This window comes from Planococcus citri, chromosome 5 (genome assembly GCF_950023065.1).
Source record: "Planococcus citri chromosome 5, ihPlaCitr1.1, whole genome shotgun sequence".
Taxonomy (NCBI): Eukaryota; Metazoa; Arthropoda; class Insecta; order Hemiptera; family Pseudococcidae; genus Planococcus; species Planococcus citri.
Window position 1 is genome coordinate 63,746,371 of NC_088681.1, and position 27,380 is coordinate 63,773,750.

Genomic DNA, 27,380 nt, shown 5'->3' on the forward strand with positions numbered 1-27,380 from the left:
GAACTCAGGGTTGTAAAAACACAGCTAGCAATGTATGAGCTACTTTATAGATAGTGTAGAAAGCAATGGGAAACTACTATGTGAAAGCTCAAAACATCGATTCCCCAGAATAAGCGCTGTGGCATAGGCATTCGCCTCACCCTGTTAGGGTACCACTAAAATGCAATTTCCATTGTCCTGTAAATGACATGGAACCACGATGACAAAGTAATAATTATTGACTAAATCACCTAACCAAAGAATTAAAATAATTTCTCTCTATCGCAATCAAGTCTCACTCTATCAAAGTGTCAGAAAGCGTTAATTTTGGAGTAAAATAGTTCAGAAATGTCAATTTTTGTCAAAAAAGTCAAAAAGTGTCCATTTTTAGTAAAATCATCAAAGATGTCAATTTTTTCCAAAATTGTCAAACAGTTCTGTTCTTGCCAAAATTACCCAAAAAACTACTGCTTTTTTCAACATTATCAAAAAATTCTCTTCTGACAAATTTTTGCCGAGTTGACAAAAAATAGTAATGTTTTCTCGTTGAAATTCTCAGGAAGTAAGTTTTTGAGAAAATAGTCAAAATGGCCGTAATTCTTGCCAAAATTGATTAGAAATTTTTGATGTTTTACCAAAACGTCCAAAAAGATTTGATTTTTGCCTCACCTGGCGGAAAAGTCCTGTTCTTGTTTCAATGTTTGCCAAACAAAAGTCATGTTTTTTTTTTTTTACAAAATTGATTAAAAAGCTTCTCTGCTTTGTCAAAGTTTACCCCCCCCCCCCCATTATTTCATTTCTGTAGTATATTTTTGAAATGTTTTCCGGGGCACTGCTGCGTGCCTCCACGTGCCTCCAGCAAACACACCCTCCTTCCAGGTAATTCTTTTTTTAGAGAAACTCCTACCACTGTTGGCCTCCTACTCCTACATAATATAGATCTCCAAAGTTGAAAAAAAATCCAAAAAATTGAACAAATTAGTAGGGATTTTTTTTGAATTTAATCTCCCAGATTTATTTTAAACGACCTTTCTTTCAGAAAAAAACGCCTTACTTGTTTAATATTTCATTTTCATTATGGAAATTGGCAATATACGTCGAAAGTAATCAAATTACTGAAATCAATAAAAAAAAAATAAAAAAACATAAAAAAAAAATCTATCGGTTTCCAAAGCAATAATCATGGCTAGTTCAACTCATACATATATCAATAAATTTTTTAAACTTTAGAAATCAGAATACATGACTTTAAAATTTATTTTTCAACGGATCAAATTATTTTTAAAAACTTAGGGTGAGACCAAACCAACTTCCACTTTTTCATTGTGAAATGGGGTTCAAATCCAAAAACATTAAAATGATGATTTTCTAATGAAGGTGCACCAAATTCAAAGATTATTTTCAAAACATGGACACAAAAGTGTAGTTGAAAATAGGTAGGTACTCTAAGAACTAAAAATTCTCAAAACATTTTTTTTTAAATCAGCAAAATTGGAGTTGAAAAAAGGAATATTATTAAATTTTCAAAAATTCTTCCAAAATTAGCTGGAATGGCATCAAGAGGGGGAGGGAAATAAGTTGCGATTTCACTGCCACGAAAAACTGAAGATGTCTTTCACAATATAATTCATCACATTTTTAGCCAACTAATTCTTCATAATTTTTAACGTCGTTAAATTACAGCCTATCAATTTAATTCAACTTTTGGCATCAATTACCATTAATATGATTAGGTGCTACGCATGCTCATTATTATACCGATTATCCTTGATTTTTCATGAATGACTATTGACTTTATCGCTCTATACTATACCGTTTCATTATCACTTCACCAATTGTACGTTTACCGTCGACATACAAATTCATAATGGTACAATATCGACAGCAATTATTGTCAATCTGCCATTAATTAATACCATATCGATTTCTAATTAAATTTGATCCCAAAAAAATCTCCATAACTGGTCGGTCGACGCGACGATGGTGGTAATTATTGATTATTCAATTCGCTTCTCACTTTCATTACCCATACCTACCTACCTACCAATGATTCAGAATGAAACGATCGATTACTTCTCAATAAACACTATACAGCATTTCAATATCCTGGTACTTAATTGCAAGTTGAACTACTATTAGTACGTAAGGTTCTGTGTTCTATCAACGTTCTTCGTCCGAAACCCAATATTTCTCTTAGCTCTGCAGATCAGACAGCGAAGTAAAAAAACCTACTCGTATCCATTCATTAATGAATCAATTCCATCCTTATATTCAATTCTGTACCATTTTCGACGCCAATTTCGTAACAACACGTAGTTCAATTTCCATCCAATTCCGTATACTAAGCCACTTATTTAGACTAGATTTACGAGTATTAAGTGATAACTAGCCATCTCGTCGATCTAATTACGTATGCATTATGATACGATCTCGGAGAGCCAATTTCGCACTACAGTGTAGTAATTCACGATCACAGCATGAGCCCCAAAAATCAATTCGAAAAATACCAGTAATCTGTGCACTTAATTTGAAGAGAAAAAAAACACACGCATATTGGTCATTTTCCGGGCCAAATATGAGGTGATGTAAATTACCACCAGACTATATGGTGCACATGTCTCGTAAACCTTCCGCCCGAGGGCATCGTCTACCCATAAAAAAGCGCACAGAGAAAAATCTCGCTTATAATAATTCAATAAACGGCGCGTTATTAATTTAAACCTACGCTCTGCGGTATGCTAACGTATCTGTCACGCGATGATAAATAACTCGCGTGTAACAGACAATAATTGGCCGGAATTTCAAGTACAGTAAGTTATAGTAAGTAAGTACACAATTACACATACATATTATACATAGCTATTTCCAAAGTATCATTTACGCAGCATGGTAATCGGTAACGTGATCATTTGTTTGAACTCGATGAGTGGTACTTTGTCGGTTCGATTCTATTTCCTTTTTTTTCTTTCTTTCACGAAGAGATCTCATTTACTTATTAGAAAAATTCGTAATGAAGTGTACCAGTTATAATATCGATAGGGTTTCGATACCTATTCGAGTCGACGAATACTCCTACAATAGTCGACACGAGCTACCTAATTGACAAGCTGTACGCCAGACAGCCTTCAAAATAGGCAACTTATGCGACATCAGTGTTTGGAGATTGCAGATATGTAGTTTTGATGGCGTGAATTTGTCATATTTTTTCACCAAAAGGTGGTATTTTTCACATTTTACACAGATCGTGCTCATTCCATAAAAACTTAAGAGACAATGTCTTCAGGAATTTGTTGACCGAAAATCACTATAATTTTGCACAACCTTCCAAAATATTTTCAACCCCCCCCCTCCCCCCTATAAAATGGTTTTTTTCAAAAATGAACGAACTCGAAAAACAAACAAATTGAAAATAAAAAAATTCAAAAATAACAAATGACAAATTGGCAAAATAAGAAAAGGGTTCTTTCGACGATTTTGGTAAAAAAACATAATTTTTTTCAGTATGTAATTTTGATGAAAAAGCAGAACGTTCAGAAATGTTGACCTACAAACCACAAATTTTTTGTACGTACATTTTGACAAAAAAATATACGTTTTTTTCCAATTTTCTCCAAAAAAACAACAACAAGATTTTCTGGTCCATTTTGGCAGGCAGGCTTTTCACAGGAAGAAAGGAGGGGGGGGGAGAATCGTTCGATTTTTTTGAGAATCATTATTCGTCATTCAGAAAAATTGCAATTTGAAATTTTTTTCATCCGGAAAAGTGCATTGGGCAAATATTTAGGACCTCGAGTCGACAAGAAATGGGTTTAAGCCGTTTTGAAGCCTTCTGTTCAAATGAACTTTGGCACTTAGGTTTTCAAATTATCAATCAACTGGATTTTCCACTTTTTCTCATTTTTCACTACCTTTCAAGCAAGCTTGCTAAAAATCAGTGCTTGTCACTACTTTCACTACCAGAAGACACCCTGAGTGATGGGGGAGGGTGAGGGGTAGTGATACAAAAAAAATTCCAGAAGAATAATGCAGAGAATCAGCGTCACATTTGCAATATTTTGGCAATAATGAAACGTTTTCTGGCAAAAAATAACGTGACTTTTCTTGCAAGTTTTTCAAAAAAAAAAAAAAAAAAAAAAACATTTTTGCAATTTGGCCAAAAAACAAAACTGTTTTGCGATTCTGTAGACATAAAAAAAAGCAAGATCGTTTTTCTTTTATTTATTGTTTTTTTTTCTACTTCTAGCAAAAGTTTTGCATTTTTTTTCATTTGTCAACTTACGGGTAAAATGCAAATTTTTGGCCATTTGGGACAAAACATAAAGTTTTTGCAATTTTCTATGAAGATGCAAACTTTTTACTGCCCAAAAAACAAGACTCCTCCAAAATTTTTACAAAAATTACTTCTCTTTTTTTTACAATTTTGTTAGAAATGCTTAATTATTTGACAATTAGGTATGGCAGAAGGCAGAATCTAAGTGCAAAAAATAAAAATTTTGAAATTTTTTGTAATTTTAGGAAAAATTTAAGACTTTTTGACTATCTTAACAAAAAACATGGCTTTTTTGAAAATTTTGGTAAGAATACGATTTTTTCTGGGGGGGGGGGGGGGTAGCAAAAATTCAAGACTTTTCAACAGTTTTGGCCAAAAAAAAAACTTTAAGCAAAAGCAAAAAAAAAAAAAGGTTTTGCAATTTGTGCCTGCAGAATGTGAATTTACTCTTTCCCTTGAATTACGAAAAAAATGCAAGACTTTTAGAACAAACTATTTAGGCAAAAACCAAAACTTCTTCGCAATTTCATCAACAAACAAGAATTTTTTCAAGATTTTGACAAAAAAATAACAGCAATATTTTTTTTTTTTACAAATTTAGCAAAAACGTCATATTTTTAGACAATTTTAGCAAAAATAAAATGCTTTTCACAATTTTGGCCAACATTCAAGGGATTACACTTTTTTTTCATTTGAAGAGTCCACGAAAAGAACCAGGTAAGTCACTTTTTTTCAAAAATGAGTTTGGGTTGAATTAAATTCATAGTGATAGTCCGGCATATGACAATAGGAGTAATTGCACCCCCCCCCCCGCCGATCCTCCGGCACAACTTTTTTCTTAAAGGGAACATCCTAAGGAACATTTTAAAGCAAAGTTGCCAAAAAAAAAGTTGGCGTTACTTACAAAATGACGGCCATTTTGATTGACAGGTCAGCCGAAATCGCAGATTTTGCGTTTTAACATAGGACTTGCACGAACTTTTTCAAACTTTACAAAAGTAGATCGAAAGATCATGCAAAAATTTATCACCTGCCAAAATTTCAAGTGCTAAAGTGCGTTTTTCGATTTTTGGTGAATTTTTAAAAATCGAATTTAGGCCAAAAATGAGGAAAAAAATCAAAATTTTACCAAATTGACCAAGAAAGCTAAAATTTGGGATATACCCTATTTTCGACATGCCAAATCGATTTTGAGCAGTTCTGGAGCCTCCAGCAGATTTTTGAAACTCGAAAATCCCACAAAATTCCATCAAATTGGAGTTGTAAAGCTGAAATTTATTCTAAAAACTAATTTCAATACGCTACGAAGTACTGCAGGTGAATTTCAAGTCGTTTTAGAGCCTCCAGCGACTTTTTGAAAATTCCTAAAGCCTCCAGCGGATTTTTGAAACATTAAAATTTTTACAAAAATTCAACAAATGGAGATGGAAAGCTGAAATTTACTCTACACTCCAATTTTAACACCCTCTGAAGACGACTTCGGGTGGGTTCAAGTCATTTTAGGGCCTCCAGCGACTTTTTTGAAAATTACTGGAGCCTCCAGTAGATGTTTTAAACTTGAAATTTCCCCAACATTAATTTATCAAATGAAGCTGGCAAGCTGAAATTCACTTCGCAGACTACATGGTGGTTTCAAATGGTTTTGAAGCTTCCAGCTACTTTTAGGAAATTTCAATTTTCCAAAAAAAACGTCATACAACCTTTCACAAAGTTGCTGGATGCTCCAAAACGACTTGAAATTCACCAGCAGTCAACTTCGTAGCGTATTGAAATTAGTTTGCAGAATGAATTTCGACTCTCCATCTTGGTTTGATAAAATTTTGGGGAAATTTCAAGTTTCAAAAATCTACTGGAGGCTCCAGTAATTTTCAAAAAAGCCGCTGGAGGCCCTAAAATGACTTGAACCCACCCGAAGTCGTCTTCAGAGGGTGTTAAAATTGGAGTGTAGAGTAAATTTCAGCTTTCCATCTCCATTTGTTGAATTTTTGTAAAAATTTTAATGTTTCAAAAATCCGCTGGAGGCTTTAGGAATTTTCAAAAAGTCGCTGGAGGCTCTAAAACGACTTGAAATTCACCTGCAGTACTTCGTAGCGTATTGAAATTAGTTTTTAGAATAAATTTCAGCTTTACAACTCCAATTTGATGGAATTTTGTGGGATTTTCGAGTTTCAAAAATCTGCTGGAGGCTCCAGAACTGCTCAAAATCGATTTGGCATGTCGAAAATAGGGTATATCCCAAATTTTAGCTTTCTTGGTCAATTTGGTAAAATTTTGATTTTTTTCCTCATTTTTGGCCTAAATTCGATTTTCAAAAATTCACCAAAAATCGAAAAACGCACTTTAGCACTTGAAATTTTGGCAGGTGATAAATTTTTGCATGATCTTTCGATCTACTTTTGTAAAGTTTGAAAAAGTTCGTGCAAGTCCTATGTTAAAAGCTTAAAACGCAAAATCTGCGATTTCGGCTGACCTGTCAATGAAAATGGCCGCCATTTTGTAAGTAAGGCCAACTTTTTTTTTTGGCAACTTTGCTTTAAAATGTTCCTTAGGATGGTCCCTTTAAGAAAAAAGTTGTCCCGGAGGATCGGCGGGGGGGTGCAATTACTCCTATTGTCATATGCCGGACTATGAGGAGTAGAAAAATGTAGTCCATTTAGATTTTGAAAAAAATCGATTTTTTGTGGTTCAAATAGCCTTTAGAAAAAGGAGGAGGGGAGAGAAATGAGCCGAGACCTAATGTGAGGCGACAGGAAGAAAATTTTAACATTGTTAACTATTTAGAATGCGAAAATTTTTCATTATGTCATCATTATAATCGATTTTCATCGAATTCAAGTTGTTGCAAAACACTAATTTTTCGATTCTTTGCTTGATTTTTTTACAAGAGTGACTTTTCAACTCGTGACTGGCGCATCTCTTCATTTTTTTTCTACTATGCCTCAAGTTGTGTTTGTGGGATGTTGTGTGATGTATTTCCAGTCATTACTTTGATGAAATTCAAATTCACTTCAAAATTGGAGCATTCTGATACTTCAAAACACCGTAACACAAAAGTTTGAAAAAGTGACTTACCTGGTTCTTTCCGTGGACTCTTCATTTGCAAATTCAATAAAAAAAAAGATTTTTAATCAGTTTTCCCAAAAGGCAAGATCTATGATGCAAAACAATTTTGGTTTTAAATAAGACTTTTGTTGGCAATTTTACAAAAAAAAAAGTAGGATTGCTGCAATTCAACACAAAAATGCAAATTCTTTTTTACTTTGTTTTTTTTTTGGACTTTGGCCCGAAATTCGAGATTTTTTCAGCAATTTTGGCAAAAAAAATGGTGCAAAAAGTAGAACAAACGTCGTTGAAATATCAGAATAACTTGGATTGTTGGACTATAACATGTTGAAAAACAAAAAAAATTGCTCAAAAATGTTGACAAAACTATCTGAAATCGAAACTAAATCGATAAAAATGGCAAAAAAATGATCAGAGTAACAAAAATAAATAAAAATTATGCTACTTACGTAGAATTTTGTAAAATATTTCAAAAAATCAAGCCAGATTTTCAACAAAGACAAGCTCAATATCTGAAGCGAAGAACCCTCAAAGCAATAAAATATTCACAAAAAAACATCATTCCATCACTTTTTCAAAAACGTAACAATTTTTGCACGAATTTGGTTATTACAAGTTTCTAAAAGTTTTGCAAATTTTTACGAAAGTTTCATTGATTTTCAAGAAATATGTTTCATTAAATTTTTCCATCATTTCACTCATTTCTTGTCATTTTGAATAATTATTTGAAGATTTTACTTCCCTTTCTTTGATTTTAGATTTTTCTTCAATTTTTTTTTCATTTGATGGCATATTCAATAAAATTTAAGCAATACCTACTCTATTAATTTTTACACTTTGAACTAAGTATTTCTCCACGCAAAGTTAGATAGTTTTTTATGCATTTTGAGCAAGTTTCCCTCAAATTTACTCAATTTCGGTGCTGTCTTGTTGATATTTCATCACTTTTAATAATTTGAAGGTCAATTTCTCTCAATTTTTAGGTATTTATGAGCTGGATTAGAAATTTTGTCAAATTTTTACAATAATTACAACGACCAACCTTCAATAAAACGAGTAGATTCAAATGATTTTTCGCGAGTTTCAAGTTATTTATGATTTACCTATGCATCATATGATGCTGTTTAAAACCTGTAAAACACCGAAGGGGAAAGGGAATAGATAGAGGAAGGGAAGAAGAGGGATGTAAACTGTGAAGTGAATTGCAGAGGATTTTTCTATTTTCAGAAAAACCTTTAAAAAATGAAAATGAAAAGAAAAACAAAATTCTGAAAAAAGAATGGGAAATTTAAAAGTTTGTAATTTTGATTTATTAATATTTCTTTCATACAAACTTTGAAATTTTCCATTCTTTTTTCAGAATTTTGTTTATTTTTAATTTTTAATTTTACGATTTCATCTCCCAAAAAAATTGAAACAAAAATATATCCAACGATCAAAATCACTGAAAATCTCAGCTGCAAAAAAAAAATCAATCAGAAAGAAAATCTTTATTACTAAAATATTAAAATAAAGGAAGGAAAAAAAAAGTCAAGATAAAAAATCTTTACACACTATTTACAAACTATAAAAAAAATCATAATACTAAAAATACGATAGAAAATCGTCCTTTCGTCACAAAAACAAAATATATAAGGCAAAAAAAAAATGGCAAAATAGAAAAAGAAATCACAGCTTATAAAAATTTAATTACGATTCTCAATAAATATCGGACGACGAACATGGATGGAAAGAGAGATTAGGCTTGGCCATTTTGAGAAAATGAGAAATCATTGATGGCAGGAGACGCGTTCGAGATAGCGTATTGTTTAATTAATTCATCCAGAATACTTCTGGTTTCCGGACCAGCGTTGTTGGAGTTCCTCCTTACTGCAGCCGGTTGCTGGACATCTTCTGGTTGCGAGATGAATAAGACTTGAGGTCTCGTTTTAGGTTTAGGTTGCTGGCTTCTGGCGGAAGCTCTGAAAGCTGGAGGTGCTCTGGCAGGGACACCGGCTGCGGCGCCGGAAAAGTCGAACTGTTGATTGAAATCGATCGGGGTAGGGGCAGGAGAAGGAGCTTGCTGGGCGAATTGAGGTTGCTGATCGAAAACGCTAGGAATGGTTAAACTGGCTGGGAAAGGTCGTGGAACTGGTTCTTCGGAGGGAGTTTCTTCGACAGGGAAGGTTCTCTGAGGAGGGAGTTCGTTGCCTCGGAATTGGAACTGTTGCGGTGGTACGTCTCTGAGGTCGTTGCCGAGGATCAATTGCAAGGAGTTGATATCCGATGGAGTAGGTGGTCTTTGAGGTGGTTGGGGTCGGATCTGTACGTCTTCGGGTTCGCGAACGAAATAAGGTTGTTGTGGGATTTGCGGTCTGGCGATACGTTGATCTACCAAGAATTGCTGCTGGAGCTGAGGCTGAGGTTGTTGGAATTGTGGTTGGGGTTGTTGGAATTGTGGCTGAGGTTGTTGGAATTGGAACTGGGGTTGCTGGAATTGCGGCTGAGGCTGTTTGGGTGGTTTTCTTTTAGGCGAAGCTGGTTTTTGGGGTCGGACTGGTACTGGGATGAAAGCTGGACCTTGTTCTTCGTTGGCTGGAGCGTCGTTGAAGGAAGTGTCTTCGGTGTCGTTACCGATGGTTATCGGAGGTATGGTGATACCTTCGCCGGCTGGTTGGAAACCGTATTTGTTGGCTCCGTACTCGACAGTGCGGACTTTACCGCTGTCGTCGACGTAGCCGTATTTACCGAATACTTCGCCGGTGGCGGATTTCGTTTCGATTTTGAAACTGCCGTCGGCTCCTTCGAAACCGTACGTGTAGGAGCCGTCTTCGTTGTGTCTGCGGAAAAATACAAATTGTTATGGTTGGTAATAAATAATACGTTTTGTAGAAGGTCTTGACATTGGAAAAAGAAATCTCAAAAATTTCAGCCCTCCTACCACTGAAAATCAAGTCATGCTGGGAACCTCCTGATTTTGAATAAAATTGAAAAATACGATCTTCTTGAAAATTTTCAATTCTTGCGTCAGAATTCTTTGGAACAATTGACCCTTTTTTCAAAAAAAAAAATGTTATCTATCGTTTTCCAAGTTTTTTCGGTGTTTCTGCTTCGAGTGCCGAAAAATTTTATTTTAAAATTAAAAAACACAAATTTTTCCAAGTGTTGCATTTTTGAGTCAAAATTGCATTAAGTACTTAAATAATCTCATTTTCAAGAAAAAAAGACTTTCCTCAGTTCATTTTGAGAATGTTACCCTTCAGTGCAGATCTCCCACAGTCGAAGAGACAAATATTATAAAACATGAAATAGAAAGAATTTTCCGAAAATTACAGGACCGGACGAGTTGATTTTAGGTTATTGGAATTTTTGAGGTTCTGTTGATGGTATGGGATGAATGGACAGAGGAAACTCGAAGAGAGAGGGGGGTTCCATACAAAAAAAAAAAAACGATAGATACTGCTTGAAGAACCAAGAAAGTTTTTTTCTTCTTGAAAACGTAGCAGGGGATTATTTAGAAGAATTCTGCTGCTGAAATTGAGACTTTTCCAAAAAAACAATTTTCATTATACATACTACGAAAATGTAGCATTTTACTCCCATTTACACACCGCGAAAATACACTTTTTCCTACTTTGATTGAAAAAATTCCTCTTTCCATCCCTAGGGATGGAAAAGAAATTCTTTTCCGTCACAGTGTGATGGAAAAGAATTTACGATATATAAGTCAATGTGAATTCTTTTCCATCTCTAGGGATGGAAAAGAATTCTTTTCCATCACACTGTGACGGAAAAGAATTTAGAACATATAGTCAATGTAAATTATTTTCCGTCACAGTGTGATGGAAAAGAATTTCTTTTCCATCCCTAGGGATGGAAAGAGGAATTTTTTCAATCACAGTAGGAAAAAATTTTCGTGGTGGGTAAACGGGAGTAAATATGCTCTATTTTTTCGTAGCATTTATAATGAAAAATATCTTACAAGATAGTAGTCAAAAGTGAATGAATTCTTGTCTCGTGCGTTGGCTCCACTCGCCTTCGGCTCGTTCCGCCAATCTTCGCACTCAACAAGAAATCATTCACTTTCGTCTACTGTGTTGTAATATACTATTTTTCATCAGAATTTCTTTTCCTTTTTGTGCAACTAACCGGGGGGGGCACTTCCACCGTCACATATATCTACATAAGAGAAAATCAGACAAATAGAGAACTACATTTATTTTCTCATAAAATCTAACAACTTCAGGGAAGGGTAGCATAAAAAGTTCAAAAATCAAAAATTTCAATGCCTCACAATAAAAAAAAAATAATTTAAAAAAATTGAAATTCATCAGATAAATCCTTGATTAGAGTACTAATTTTTTCGAAGAAATAATTTGTTTGACCTTTGGACGTTTTTCAGATCAATTTGTCCAATTTTCCAAAGGAACTAATACTCAAAAAACAGCGAAAGAGAGCAAGAAAAGGTGAAATTTTTTAAATTAGTTATTAGCAATGAATTTCATCAGTTAATTGTGAAGCTAGAGTCAGGATCAAAGAAATGAGGATAGGATAACATCATTTTTAATATTTTTTTGGCAGAAAAATTGAAGTATTCCTATCACATATTTTTATGTTATCATCTTACACAGTGAGTTGAATGTTCTGAAAATTCTGAAAATCATTATTTTAATATATATTTTTCAAAAATTGTTGACATGAGATCTACTTTTTCTACATGACCCCCCCCCCCACCCCCTTCAACCATCAAAAACACATAAGACGTAAACCTCTGACAAAAATTATACTCACGAAGGGTCCATTCAAGAAGATTTTTGTCTATTTGACCATTTTTTTCAAGAAAAACATCGAAGTTGATAGTGCGGAGGTAGAGATCAAGAGGACACTCTGGACTTATGGTCAGTTGGAAGGAAAAGAGGGAAAGAGGTTGAAATGTCCCCAAATTTAAAAAGTTGGTCTTAAAATTCACGTTCAAAATTTTTTTGACGCGTTAGAAGGATTGTGCGAAGCTCCAAAAATATTGAAAATTTTTTTAAGCATTTGAATCTTCTTTTCCAAGCCCATTTCAAGTCCCTCATGCCCCAAATCGGAGTATTTACGTACATCGATTCGTGAATAAAATATTCTTGAATTGGGGCGAATTTCCGTAGTTCTCAAAAATTTTGGGACACATTGATCTCTCTTCTGATTTTAGAGACAACAAGAGAACTGATTTCTTCATTCCTCCACCTCAAGCTTGAAAAGAATGGGTCAAAATCTTCAAAAATTCAAAAGTTTGATAATCCAAGAGTTCATTTCTCGATTTTTAACAAATTTGTAAAAATATTAAAATGACCCAAAAATAATAGAAAAAATAGAACGTTCAAAATCGCGTCGTAATTGAACTGAAAAATTAGAATTTTGGTTCACAACCAAAATGACCCCCCCTCCCCCGCCACCAAAACCTATTTTTCAAGAAGTTTAGCTGTTCAGCTGATAAGTTGAAATTTCTGGAGAAAAATGATTCCGCGCTGGAGGCTCCAGAACCTTTAGAAAATGATGAAAATGGGTTAGGTCCATCGACATGCTCTAAACGATGTATTGTCAAGTTTGAAAGAATACTGCTTAGCCTAGTCAAATAGCAGAAAAAAATAGGTGAACCCAAACATTATTGCGAACAAAGGTTTTTTTGATGAATATTGTCCAGATTGGTATGCATGAGCAACATACTAAAAGTCTCCACCCGTACCCCACGAGCTAACCCCCCCCCCCAGAGGATCAAAGTCCCTCAAAATAAGTTTTTCGTCCAAAACTCCTGAAATATTGAATTTTGAGTAAAATGAGCTCAGTGATCATTTCATCACCTCTCCAGTACCTATCAAATGAGCTATCGACCAACTCCCTCGCCTCAAGGGGGTGGCGCTACGGCCCCTAAAAGTGACGTGATTTTCATAATTTTACATGTTATGACTTGGGACTTGTAACCTGTTCTAATTGATAAAATGAAGTCAAACTCGGGGAATGGGATTCTTTTGGGAGCTAGAGTTGACCTCTGGAGTCTGGAGGGTCAAAGTTGAAAATTACAGAATGGTCATTTTTTTGGAGGGGCACAACATGACCCCAAATGGATGAAAAGAGTCCTAAATCATACCATCGGACAGCACTCCCATTATGATCAACATATCTAAATTTCAGCTTCTTTTGGGTCATCCCCGCCCCATTTAAAGCGGAATCAAGGTGAAAATCCCCCTATTTTGCCCCTGTTTTCGTTTTTTTTTTCATCTGAGTGAGGATGACCTAGGAAGCTGTTTAGATATGTTGATCACAATGGGGGTGCTATCCGATGGTATGATTTTGGACCATTTTCATTCATTTGGGGTCATGTTATGCCTCTCCAAAAAAATGACCTTTCTGTAATTTTCAACTTTGACCTTCCAGACTCCAGAGGTCAACTCTAGCTCCCAAAACAATTCCATTCCCCAAGTTTGACTTCATTTTATCAATTAGAACATGTTACGAGTCCCAAGCCATAAAATGTAAAATTATGAAAATCACGTCACTTTTAGGGGCCGTAGCGCCACCCCCCTTGAGGCTAGGGAGTTGGTCGATAGCTCATTTGATAGGTATTGGAGAGGTGATGAAATGATCACCGAGCTTATTTTACTCAAAATTCAATATTTCAGGAGTTTTGGACGAAAAACTGATTTTGAGGGGCTTTGATCCACTGTGGGGGATTAGCTCGAGGGGTAGGGGCGGGGACTTTTAGTATGTTGTTCAGCATACCACCCTAGACAATATTCATCAAAAAAACCTTTGATCGCAATCGTGTTTGGGTCAAATTGCATTTTGACTGGGCTATGCTCGTCGAGTCTAATTTTTAAAATTTCTTAACAAGGGAGATAAATTCCAACTGGCGAACAATTTTCGAACCAAACAAACCTAAATCGAAATACTTAGTTCGCAAAAATGCACCACCTAATTAACTCAACTTTCTAGTGCCCAAGTTTTGGAGAATTTTCAAAAATCAACTTGGCACAAAAATTAGAAAAAAAAAAATTTTTGTCAAACTAACTTAGAAAGCTGAAATTTGGTACAGGCCCTATTTTCGCAACTTCGAATTGATTGAGAATGAGTTCGAACCGTTTTGAGCAGTTGTGGAGCCTCCAGCGGGTTTTTGAAACTTGAAATTTCCATAAAATTTACTCAATGAATAATTTAAAAAGTAAAAATTTACTTTACACACCACTGATTTCAACACAACGAGTCGATTACAGATGATTTCAATCCGTTATACAGCCTCCAATCCCGTTTTGGAAATTTAAATTTTTGAAAAAATGCTCCAAAATGTGTAAAATTCAACTTCAGGATGACCGAAGGCTCCAGAACGGTTCGAGATCACCTCCAAATCAACTGGACTAGTTGAAATCAGGACATAAATAAAATTTTAGCCAATCAACTTCTTCGTTGGGTAAAATTTCGTGGCAATTTTAACTTTAAAAATTCTCTCAGAGTCTCTAGAACTGCTCAAAACGCTTTGAAACCGTTTCCAATCGATTTGGAGGAGAAAAAATAGGGCACATACCAAATTTCAGCTTTCTATGTTAATTTGGTGGAATTCAAAAATTCATCAAAAATTGCAGGGTGCACTTTAGTACCTCGAACTTTGGCTAGTGACATATTTTCGCATAGGTACTCGTTCGATTTGGCTTTGTCTAATTCAAAAATTTTCCCGCCAATTTAGAATACCTTCTTTGTAAGTACATCTGTGTTCCAGCATATGAAATGATCTTTAAAAAGAAACTCCAACCCTCCATCTGGAATTTGCTGAACGAAGCTATATATATTGTTCGATTGAAATTATTGTAGTCGAAAGAAGGTCCAAGTCAAAATTTCAGCAGCCTAGGTTGAAATTCACCGTTCTGAAAAAAACTAATCTTGCATTGAAGGCTCCAGAACGTCTGGAATTCGCAAAAAATGTACTTGGGAGGTTCATATAACAGCCAGTGACAAAAATTACAGCTTTTCAACTCAAAGATGCCACAATTTCATTTTGATTTTTTTCGCTAAAAATTGTGGTACCATATTTAAAAATTAGCTACAAACCGAAAAACTAACTTGGGCAGCTGTAATTTCGAATTTAAAGGTTTTTTGACACACTTTTTCCAATTCTCAGCATCCAAGAATTTTCTTTATTCAAATCAAAGGCTTGAATTGATCTCGTCAGGTATTTTCCTGCCTCTGATCCTTCAACTTCTCATCATTCATTCATCATCTCACTTCTTCACTTCGCCTACCAACTACCAAACCGAACAAATCTCAGCAAAATACACCAAAAAATAAGATGATAAATTACGTAATCCTCTCTTAGTACGCTACATATCTTTCAACTTCAAACCACACGATGAAAAATTTGCTCGATTAATTCCATCTACCTATTCACGGTTACATCAAACAACAGCAATATATTGTTGTTTATACCTAAAAGAAAGAAAGAAAGAATCGATGAATCAAACCGCATCACACAGCATTGCCTCCGAGCAAACAGTACGTGTTGTGTTGTGTTGTGTTCTGTTCTGTTCCTCCATCATCGTCTCTATAGTATACGAGCACTTACACCACACGCCAGATGAGCTTCAGCTTCAGTCCATCGTCCTTATATGCGGTAAACTTACGTGAGAAGCCGATTACGTAATCGAGTTCACCCAATTCTTTTCTCTCTCAATCTCTCAATCGAGGTAGGTATAGATACTCGTACATCGCTCGAACCCAACACAACCGCTTCTTTTCTTCTCTTCGAGTATCTCCTAAGTAAGTATTACGGATCATTACTGAAATCGTTTTCATAGCTGATCTAGTTTCGTTGGTTGGTTGGCTGGTCGGTCGTTTGTTTTATGCATGTGTTTGTGTATAGACGGTATACGAAACAAATAAGTAGTACCTCTACCTACATATTAGCATTAGCATCGTTTGTTTTATTCGTCGTCTATATGATTTTAACACGCTACCGTGTGTATTATTATTACCTATGTATTATCCGCATACCTCGTAGTTGGCGTGCTCAAACACTTCACACTCTTGGCTCATAGACACTCACACACGCACACACATAGCTCTTACGAGTATACTACTTAAAACATTATGAATCTCAATTAGTCCTATCCTAATACATCGAGCTCGATTACTTTCTATTTAATGTTTAATTAATACCTACATATAATATAGTATAACGCAAGTACCTTACCTACGCTGCCCAAGTAATAAGTATATCGCTATTCCGCCTTAAGGTGGGCGTTTCGTTCTCTGTCTTTCCAACTTCTCAATCTGCTACCAATTCTCATTCTCTCGCACTCATTCTTTTCTCTAAACTTAATTAATCATCGACGTTGATTCTGGTTTTACCTATGTAGATCTACAGATATGTGTACAAGTGCACTGTATATTTGCGTTCCAATGAAATCAACCTAGGACCGAAACCCTGATAGGTAAATATGGCCTGCGTTATAGATAGGTAATTATACCTGTTGATTTGTTTCAGGATTGGTACAGGTGTAACTTTGGTTTGAGCACTGGCACTGGGAATAGCCGGAGATCGAGGTCTGGCAGCCGATCTTTGAGGGACACCAGCTGCACCTTGGAGAGGTCTTTGAGGTGGTAATTGGAAATCTTGATAGTCGACATCTCCATCAGCTCCGAACGATCCATCATTTAGGTTTTGACTAGACACGGTCGTCGTCGTCAGCAGAATCTGAGCATGAGATACAGAAACATGATTATAAGATAAGCATATTCGACGACGATGATTGATTTAGTTCGCGAGATTTTACAAGTAGTGCGGATCGGTAGCCTGGCAAACATCCCTTCACACCATCCCCACACCTCCCCCCTTTTCTCTGACAAAGCTTATTTTGGTTTCACACCAACGCAAAGTTTTCTGCCACTCAATTCGATAATCCAGACAAATTTTTAGTTCAATTCTCTTCTCCTCATCCCTCTGAATTCTTTTCTTCGAGCAATAGGTTGGAATAATTGCCCCCCCCCTCCCCCGACCCATGATCCAAATTTATCACCAGCCAAAATTGCAAGTGCTGAAGTGCATTTCTCGATTTTTGGTGAATTTTTGAAAATCAAATTTGAAACAAAAATGAGGGGGAAAAATCAAAATTTTACCAAATAGACCTAGGAAAATAAAATTTTGCTTATGCCCTATTTTTGACCCACCAAATAGATTAGAAACGGTTTTAAACTGTTTTGAGTAGTTCTGGAGCCTCCAGCAGATTTTTGAAATTTGAAATTACCACAAAATTTCATCAAAATGAAGTCGGAAATCCGAAATTCACGTTGCATTCCCACTTAAACACGCCAATATTTCAACTGATGGTAGATGTAAGTCATTTTGGAGACTCCAGCAACTTTTTGCAAAATTCTTGGAGCCTCCAGTAAATTTTTGAAACTTGAAATTTTCACATAATTTCATCACATCAAATATACAGTATGAAGTCGACTGCAGGTGCATTTCATGTCGTTTTGGAGCCCTCGGCAACTTTTTGGAAAATCCTGGAGCCTCCAGCAGATTTTCAATTCTCGAGATTTCCATAAACTTATACCAAACGGAGTTGGAAACCCGAAATTCACTCTGCACTTCAATTTCGACACGCTGTCGAATCGACTGCAGGTGAATTCGAGTCATTTTGGAGCCTCCAGTGACTTTTTGAAAATTCCTATAAAGCCTCCAGCAGATTTTGAAACTTGAAATTTCAACAAAATTTAATCAAAAGGAGTTGAAAAACCAAAATTCACTCTGCAAACTCTATTTGAAGCCTCCAGCGAATTTTTGAAAATTCTTGCTGGATCCTCCAGTAGATTTTTGAAACTTGAAATTTCCACAAAATTTCATCAAATATACAGCATAAAGTCGATTGCAGGTGCACTTCAAGTCGTTTTGGAGCCTCCGACAAATTTTTGGAAAATCCTGGAGCCTCCAGCAGATTTTTGAAATTTGAGATTACCACAAAATTTTATCAAATGAAGTCGGAAACCCGAAATTCACGCTGCACTCTAACTTAAACACGCTAATAAGTCAACTACTGGTGAGTTTAAGTAATTTTGGAGCCTCCAGCGACTTTTTGCAGAATTCTTGGAGCCTCCAGTAAATTTTTGAAACTTTTTCCATAAAATTTCATCAAATGTACAGTATGAAGTCGACTGCAGGTGCATTACGAGTCGTTTTGGAGCCTCTGGCAACTTTTTGGAAAATCCTGGAGCCTCCAGCAGATTTTCAATTCTCGAGATTTCCATAAACTTATACCAAACGGAGTTGGAAACCCGAAATTCACTCTGCACTTCAATTTCGACACGCTGTCGAATCGACTGCAGGTGAGTTCGAGTTATTTTGGAGCCTCCAGCGACTTTTTGAAAATTCCTATAGAGGCTCCAGCAGATTTTGAAACTTGAAATTTGAACAAAATTTAATCATAAGGAGTTAGAAAGCCGAAATTTACTCTGCAAACTCTATTTGAAGCCTCCAGCGACTTTTTGAAAATTCTTGCTGGTGCCTCCAGTAGATTTTTGAAACTTGAAATTACCGCAATATTTTATCAAATGTATGTACTTAGTTAGAAAGCAGAAATTCATTTTTCAGCGTCTTAGGTCGATTTGGGAAAATTTTGATTTTTTTTTCTCATTTTTGTCCAAAAGAAGGCGTTTAAAAATTCACCAAGACTCGAAAAATGCACATTAGCACTTGAAATTTTGGCTGGTGATGAATTTTTGCCAGCTCTTTCGATCTAGATTTGTCCAGTTGAGAAATTTCGTGCGAGTTCAGTGTTGGAAAACAAATCTGCGATTTTGGATGACTTGTCAATCAAAATGGCCGCCATTTTGTTGCTGAGGAGAACTTTTTTTTGACAAATTTGCTTTAAAATGTTCATTAGGATGTACCCTTTATTAAGAAAAAAATATCCTTCGAATATGGGGGGGGGGGGATTATTCCTATTGTTATACGCCGAACTATTGAGGAATCGTCTTCAAGCTTCCTTCTCAGTCTGCAACTTCACTTCACACACCAACTCAGCTGCTCTGAACTCGACAAATCCAAACTTAGATACCTAATGCAAAAAGCCAACCTCAGACACTGGACAATCGACTTTTTCCATTTGCAACGGTTCGCTCTCAGTCTTATAATCTTAATCCAGTTTACGTATCGAATCGACGACTACCTATTAAAAAACCCACCAAGGTCTCAATAACGAAGCGGTCCTCGGGTCGCGCGTTCCTGCGTGTAATTTATGTATGCACAAAAGCATACATACTCGTAGGACTAGGTATAGTACATATATACAGAGTAATCGCCATACGTATCCGTAAGTCAGATGATAATGTACTTTCCATACAATCATTCGAACGTATATAAATTTTTATCCGTATTTACCATCGAGCATTTCATAAATTATCCGCGTAAATACGTGCACGCGTATTATCTACAGTCTTTAGTCCATATAGTAATAGATACGCCTCCTCACCGTCGTCATTAATACGTAAACGAGTACATGTACGAGGTAGAGGTAAGGTACTTAAAAACTTATATCACTGGACTATTATTTGAACAGGAAACGAACCGATTATTATCAAATTAATCTCCGAGAGTGTTTGTGTGCTTTCGCGATATCAAGCCAAGAACCATGAAACATAGCTCAGATTCCATCTCATCATAGCTCATTCACACGTACCTACTACCTGCAATACAGAGACAGTGAGAAACGCACACACACACTTGTAAAAAGGTCATTCGATCCTCGAAGCGTTAATTTTCAAATTAAATTTTGTGCCCTGGATCGATTTCGGTCAATTCAATTAAAGCCTACACATCCACAAAATAATTTATACACTCACCAAGTCACGTAATCTGGTCATATTTTGTTATCAAGTTCATGAAAAAATTGACGACGGAGGCCTAACCCGAGCTTGGGGACAAAGGAGGGGGGGTAGGTATCCTAACTTGAAGACATTTTTTTTGAATAGGTCAGACAGAAGGTTCAATTGAAAGATGATGCAAAAATACATCTAACGTCACTAACCAAAATTTCAAATGTTGAAGTGGATTTTTTAATTTTTGATGAATTCTTGAAAATTAAATTTGGCCAAAAAATACTACTTGCCAAAAAATCAAAATTTTACTCGAAGTTGGAAAAATGAAACTTACTTCAAGCCCTATTTTTAGCAGGGCGAGTAGAATCGAGATGGTTTCAAGCTGTTTTGAAGCCTCTCCGGCCATTTTTTTAGGAATTGCATTCGAAAAAAACAGCCTAAAATCTGTCAAATTAATTTTAGTTCCAGAAAAATGATGTGTAATCGGTCATATGGGTCAATATAATGAGCACTAATCGCATTTCTACGAGCTGATTACTTTAAACGGGCTTCAGAACGAATTGAAACCAAGTCCACTCGACTCAGAATGTTGAAATTAGGTTGTAAAGAAAGATTTTCAGCTCCAGTTGGCAAAATTTTGAGAAAATTCAGTCTTCAAAAATCTGCTGGAAGTTCCAGAACTGCTCAAAACGGTTCGAAATAGCTTTTATCGATTCAGAAGGATCGAAAACAAGGTGCATGCCAAAGTTAAATTTTTTAGATAGATTTGGTAAAATTTTGATTTTTTTTCTCATAATTACTTTTGCATACTTGATCCAAATTTAATTTTACAAAATTCATCAAAAATCTAAAAATGTATTTGAACACCTGATTGTCCAGTTCATTTTGATTTTCTTTCATTTTTGATCAAAATTTAATTTTTAAAAATTCGTCAAAAATCGAAAAATGCATTCGAGCATTCTGATTGTCGAGTTCGAAAAACGTTTCGGGGGGGGGGGGGAGGACTCCCTTGCAAGTCACGCTATACTTTGTAATTTTTCTCCTCCCTCCACCAAGTAGGAATAGACATGAGATTCATCATTCATGATCCCCCCCCCAATAATCTCAAAATTTTCTGAAGTATCAAAATTTTTTGATTACATAAATCGATTTTGTTTTCTGTCTTGATGAATTTTGAAATTAGTATTAGAAACGAGCCAGAAGGAAGATAAAAACAGTTTAATTCTTCCATCTCTCCCCTTCTTCACTTCTCCATCTGATTTAGAAACATATTCTTGACTGAAAAAAAATTTTTGGAAACGAATCCCAGAAAACCATTTAAGTACGTGGAGTGGAAAAAATTCAAAAAATGGCATTAAACATTGAAAAATCATCCAAAAATACACCACCCATGCAAAATTCCAGGCTATGAATTTCATTTTTTGCATTTAGGAAAAATTTTAAAAAATCTAATTCATTAGAGTTTTTTTTTTATATCCACTGCTTAATCCATGGAAACCCTCCCCCCTCTCCCTTCAAAAAAAATAACATAAAATGTACACCAAATTTCAGCACGTAAAAAAACACTACCAACTTTTCAAATAGAAAAACAGAAAATACTCTACAGGAAAATTTTCAGCTCATTGCCTTGAAATGGTTGAAATTCAAACTTTATCGTCGAAATTTAAAAAATCAAGCTCAATATTTGAAATTTCGCATTGAGAATGTCAAAGTAGCTATTTTTAAACAATTTTAAATCTATTTAACCCCCAGAAAATATGAGAAAATTCAATTCTTAATTTGAGGAAAAATTTCATCATCTTCCAACTAATTACTATGTGAATGAAAATTAAACAAAATAACAAAAACAATAGACAAATACTCCTCAGGCGAAACAAGGACCATAATTTGAGAGAAAAAATCATACGTACTCGTAATTTTATTTTTGGTACATAATTTTCACTTTATTTTTCAAAAAGCAACTCGACGACACAAAGATTTTCCGATTTTTTTTTACAAAACAGTAATGAAGATGTTCAAAAGTGATTTTCATCTCATAAAAACATAAAAAAAAAGGGAAAAAATTGGAAGTCGAGTTCAAAAAATGTTTCTGTCTGTGGGGGGGGGGAGCTCCATTGCAAGTCACGCAATACTTTGTAATTTTTCTCCTCCCTCTACCAAGTAGAAATTATAGACATGAGGTTCATCATTCATGATCCTCACGCCCCCCCCCCAAATCTAAAAAATTTCTGAAGTAGATATCAAAATTTTTTTATTAGAAATCGATTTTATTTTGGGACTTGATAAATTTTGAAATAAATACATATTAGAAACGAACCAGAAGAAAGATAAAAGCAGTTTTCTGCCCTCCATCTCTTCCCTTCATCACTTCTCCATCTGATTTAGAAACGTATTTTTGACTGAAAAAAAAAAATTGTTGAAAACGAATCCTAGAAAACCATTAACGTGGAGTGAAAAGAATCCAAAAAAAACATACAATTCACTACCATGCAAAATTCCAGGCGATAAATTCAATTTTTTGCATTTTGGCGAACTTCAAAAAATTCCAATTCATTTGAGTTTCTTTTATACCTACTGCTTGATTTATAGACCCCCTCCCCCCCAAAAAAAACAACAACATGGAATGTAAAAAAATAAAGCACGTAAAAAACACTACCAAATTTTCAAATCGAAAAGTAGAAAATACTCTACAGGAAAATTTTCAATTCACTGCCTTGAACAGGTTGAAATTCAAACTCTTCCCTGAGCCAAATTTATAATTTAAATCATGAAAAACTCGTCAAAATTCAAAAAATAAAATTCAGTATTCGAAATTTATCAATTATTCTTAATTTGAGGAAAAATTGTATTATCTTCTAACTAATTAATATGTGAATGAAAATTGAAAAAAATAACAAAAACAATAGCCAAATACTCCTCAGGCGAAACAAGGACCATAATTTGAGAGAAAAATTATACGTGCTCGTAATTTTATTTTGGTATAATTTTTATTTTATTTTTCAAAAAGCAACATCTCGACACAAAAATTTTCCTCGTTTTTCCGATTTTTTTTTTTACATGAAACAGTATAACGAAGAATGATGTTCAAAAGTGACTTTCATCTCATAAAAACATAAAAAAAAGGAAAAAATTGAAATATTGAGAACAAATTATCGAATGGTAACTTTGATTGTATCGTTTGTATAATCTAAAAAAAAAGGACTCTGAATGAGACAAGAAAGTCAAAAAAAATCCAAGAAGAGGGGGGGGGGAGAATTAAAAATTTAGTAAAAATTCGTCAAAAATCGAAAAATGCATTCGAGCATTCTGATTGTTGAGTTCAAAAAATGTTTCTGTCCGTGGGGAGGGAGAGGCCCTTGCAAGTCACGCTATACTCTGTCATTTTTCTCCTCCCTCCACCAAGTAGAAATAGACATGAGGTTCATCATTCATGGTCCCCCCGCCCCCCAAAAATCTGAAAAATTTCTGAAGTATCAACATTTTTTGATTAGAAATCGATTTTATTTTGTGACTTGATAAATTTTGAAATAAATATCAGAAACAAACCAGAAGAAAGATAAAAGCAGGTTTCTGTCCTCCATCTCTTCCCTTCATCACTTCCCCATCTGATTTAGAAACGTACCTATTTTTGACTAGGGAAAAAAATTGTAGAAAACGAATCCCAGAAAACCATTTACGTGGTGAAAAAATCGAAAAAATTACATAGGCTACGTTGAAAAAGCATCCAAAAATACACCACCATGAAAAATTCCAGGCGATGAATTTCATTTTTTGCATTAGGATAAATTTTAAAAAATTCAAATTTATTTGAGTTTCTTTTATATTGCTTAAAATTCACTACCCCCCCCCCCAACACACACACACACACACACACACACACAAATGTACAAAAAATTTTAGCCAGTAAGAAAACACAAGACAGAAAATACTCTACAGGACAAATTTCAATTTACTGCATTTCCTTGAGCTAAATTTGAAATTTAAATCATAAAAAACACGTCAAAATTTGAAATTTTGCAATGAGAATGTCAAAGTAGCTATTTTCGAACGATTTTTCAATCTTTTCAACCCCAAGAAAATGTGAGAAAATTCAATTTTCAATTTGAATGAAAATTTTATCACCACCTATAATTGCTACGCCAATGAAAAAAAAAACAATAACAATAGACAAAAACACCTCGGACGAAACAAGGACCAAAATTTGAGAGAAAAAATTTTAATTTTATTTTGGTATAATTTTCATTTTTTTTTTTTTTTCAAAAAAGCAACTTGGCACAAAGGTTTTACTCGTTTTTCATTTATTTCGACAATACAGCAGCGAAGATATTCAAAAGTGATTTTCATCTCATAAAAACATAAAAAAGGGGAAAAATTGAAATATTTGTATTTGAGAAGAAATTATCGAATAATGTTCGGTAATCTAAAAATGATGTACTCCGAGTAAGACAAAAAAAGGTCGAAAAAAATCCAAAGGGGGCCTTAAAATAGTTTGAAAATATCATTCGAATGGTAAAGAAAAAGGTAGTGATTTTTTCACTGTAAAAATCCAATGAAAAAAGTTAACCAAAAATGAATTTCCTGATTTCTTGGTTGTGTGAAAATGAACAAAAGTCATCGAAATTGGGCAATTGACCTGTTAACATGCGAGAAAAGTAAAGTTCCCTTTTTCACTATTTTTCTCAATATTTTGAAATTGACGAAATCGATCAAAAAATTGACACTACTGCGTTCCAAAATATTTCCCCGATTTCAGAAATGATACTATCGATGTTTTAGCAAATTGACGCGAAATATTTGAAAAGAAAAATTTTTCAAAATACGAATCTACTCGTACCAAAAAATATAAGCAATTTGCAAACGTTCAACCACTCAGTAGAACCCTAAAAGAGGTCTTGGATTTTGATTACAATCGGCTAGATTGACGCAGAATCTCAAATACATACTATCTTTTGGAACTGGGCCATTTTTCCCAAAACAGGTTGGTACAAGCTGAAGCGAAAAAACTAAAATTTTTCAAAAATGCTTCCTCTTTGAGGATCCATATCTCTCCTCCGGGGGCACCTCCGGAGCTCAAAATTTTTTTGAGGGACTTTCAAATCAGAATGAAGGCCTGCACTGAAATTTGGTCAAATTCCTCCAAATGTTTTTTTCGTGATCCACTCTGATATTTATTTCGACTTTATTTATTACCTACCAACTCATTGGAAAATTTTTTTTAGATTTCATCTCCCCTCCCCTCCCCCTCTCGCTCCCTTTAAAACCACCCACAGTAAACATACCGAAAAAAAATCATCAAAACTCGAACGAGAAAAATTCATATCGGTTCATTCTTTGAACCATTTTCCACACAATTACAAAATACACATTAATAATACATATTCAAACACTATACCTTATTTCATTTCCTCGACAGCAAAAAAAAATAGGTATAAACTCCGCAGTAGGTACAAATACCTATTTTGGTCACACCAAACATACATCATTCAACACGAAACCCCATCCAAAAACTCATTTTCTGCCAAAACAATACCCACGATTTCTAACCCAAAATTTGTCTCCACATGTAGCCATATAGAGTTATAGACTGATTCATCCAGCACAATTTGTATTTTTTCAGTCGAGGAGGCGATTCGGCAATCTCAAAGGTAAGTCTACACAGTCCACACATAAATTGACTCGTAATTATCTCACCTACATACATAGTTACATACATATTGTGATTCGCGAATGCACCGTGCACACCTTGTTGTACCTTCCGGGAGCACCCCTGCTAACACAGACTGTGTGCATCATACAAATCTAGATGAGAATTACCCCGTTCGCAATCGCAATTCGCACCACGTGATATCCCATCATCATTCATCAGTCGTTATTACCTATCTCCCATGTTTGGCAAAACGCCGGGCTGGGTTCCTGACTGATCTCGTTAACGAATTAAATTATTCGCGGCTTCTTTCAATCAGCGAACCAATCTACAGATAACTCTACATATATACGAGTAGGTAAACCGTCACATCCTCCACGCACCGCTGGATTTCTGTGGCTGCAGAATTCGAAGCGTATCAAAGAGAGAAAAAAAATCAACCAATCCGCACATACAGAGGTACAAAAAAAAATCCGGCTAAAATACATAATATCAAATATGTGAGGGGGTACTTACCACGTAGACGACCACCGGGGCGGTGGTATACCGAAAAATCGTATTCGCAGCAGTCTTCATCGCGGAACATGTATCACTCAGGTACTCAGGTATTATGTAGTATGATCATATACGAGGTAGCTTATGCTGTCGGGTGTACGAAACTAATTGCACTACTTTTATGATACCGCGCGCAGCCAAACTAATGCAACAAACACAATTACTCTCCGAGAGAGGCACCCACTAGATACATTATTTATATACATCCAAGGTAAGAAGTACACTCGCGGTACCCCTTGACACCCTTTCGTCGTCGCCATCGCCATCGTTCGCTTCGTACTACGTTCTTTTTCTTCTTTTTCTTCTTTTTTTTTTACTCCACCATCTATTTGTTTCTTTCTTTCTTTATTTCGTTACACCAGCAACAACAACAACATCATCATCATGAGTATAGGTATAGGTATCGGTAGCAGAGACGAGGAGGTGTGGTAAAGGTATTCGAAGTACGTTGCAAGGTAAAGCATACGAGTATTCAACTTTGTACGTACCAGTGTGTAGGTAATTTTTTTTTTTGGTAAGTTGCGAACTCGATATGTGTACCCCTCTGCCCTGCTCTGTTCCTTGGATTGACCTGTGACTGACTGAGAGAGTATGGTAAGTCGATATACTAATTATTTTTAATGAGATATACCGGCGGAGCGACGACGACGGTCGCCCGGTATAGTACCTACTTATACGTTTTTACGTATACGAATTTTCGTTTTCATCGATGATACCGAATAAGAGATAGAGAAAGAGAAAAGACTCTGGATGCAGGTAGAGAGGTACACGAGAGATGCTGTATCCAGTATCCACCTCCATTTTCCATATTGCACACCTATATTACCTATACCCTATACAACACTAATACTGGTCCATACTACATAAGTAACCTACTATAATCTGATGGCATCGGATTATAAAATGTACGTATGTATAAAATAGAATGAAGTAAAATGTAAGATCGAATGCGTGCTTTACCGTTGGTTGCTCTAGCAAGCACTTATATACAACTTATGGTAGATGAGGTACTCATAGCCTCGGTTCAATGCATGCTCGCACGCCAAG

The 27,380-nt window shown here is 35.3% G+C and overlaps 1 protein-coding gene across 1 annotated transcript; it reads right to left on the reverse strand.

Moving 5' to 3' along the window:
- Positions 1–8,787: 8,787 nt before the first annotated feature.
- LOC135846783 (RNA-binding protein 33-like) lies at positions 8,788–26,522 on the reverse strand. Its single transcript, XM_065366065.1, has 3 exons — positions 26,295–26,522; positions 16,789–17,015; positions 8,788–10,131 (listed from the first exon to the last, which is right to left on the reverse strand). The coding sequence occupies exons 1-3, from the start codon at positions 26,352–26,354 to the stop codon at positions 9,051–9,053; spliced, it is 1,368 nt and encodes a 455-aa protein (XP_065222137.1). The 5' UTR covers positions 26,355–26,522; the 3' UTR covers positions 8,788–9,050.
- Positions 26,523–27,380: the final 858 nt, after the last annotated feature.

Coding starts and splice junctions, on each gene's coding strand:
- LOC135846783 (XM_065366065.1), bottom strand. CDS start 26,354: ATGAAGACTGCTGCGAATACGATTTTTCGGTATACCACCGCCCCGGTG. Junction 17,016..26,294: donor CCCCGGTGGTCGTCTACGTG/GTAAGTACCCCC, acceptor TCTCATGCTCAG/ATTCTGCTGACGACGACGAC. Junction 10,132..16,788: donor ATCCTGAAACAAATCAACAG/GTATAATTACCT, acceptor ATTTTTCCGCAG/ACACAACGAAGACGGCTCCT.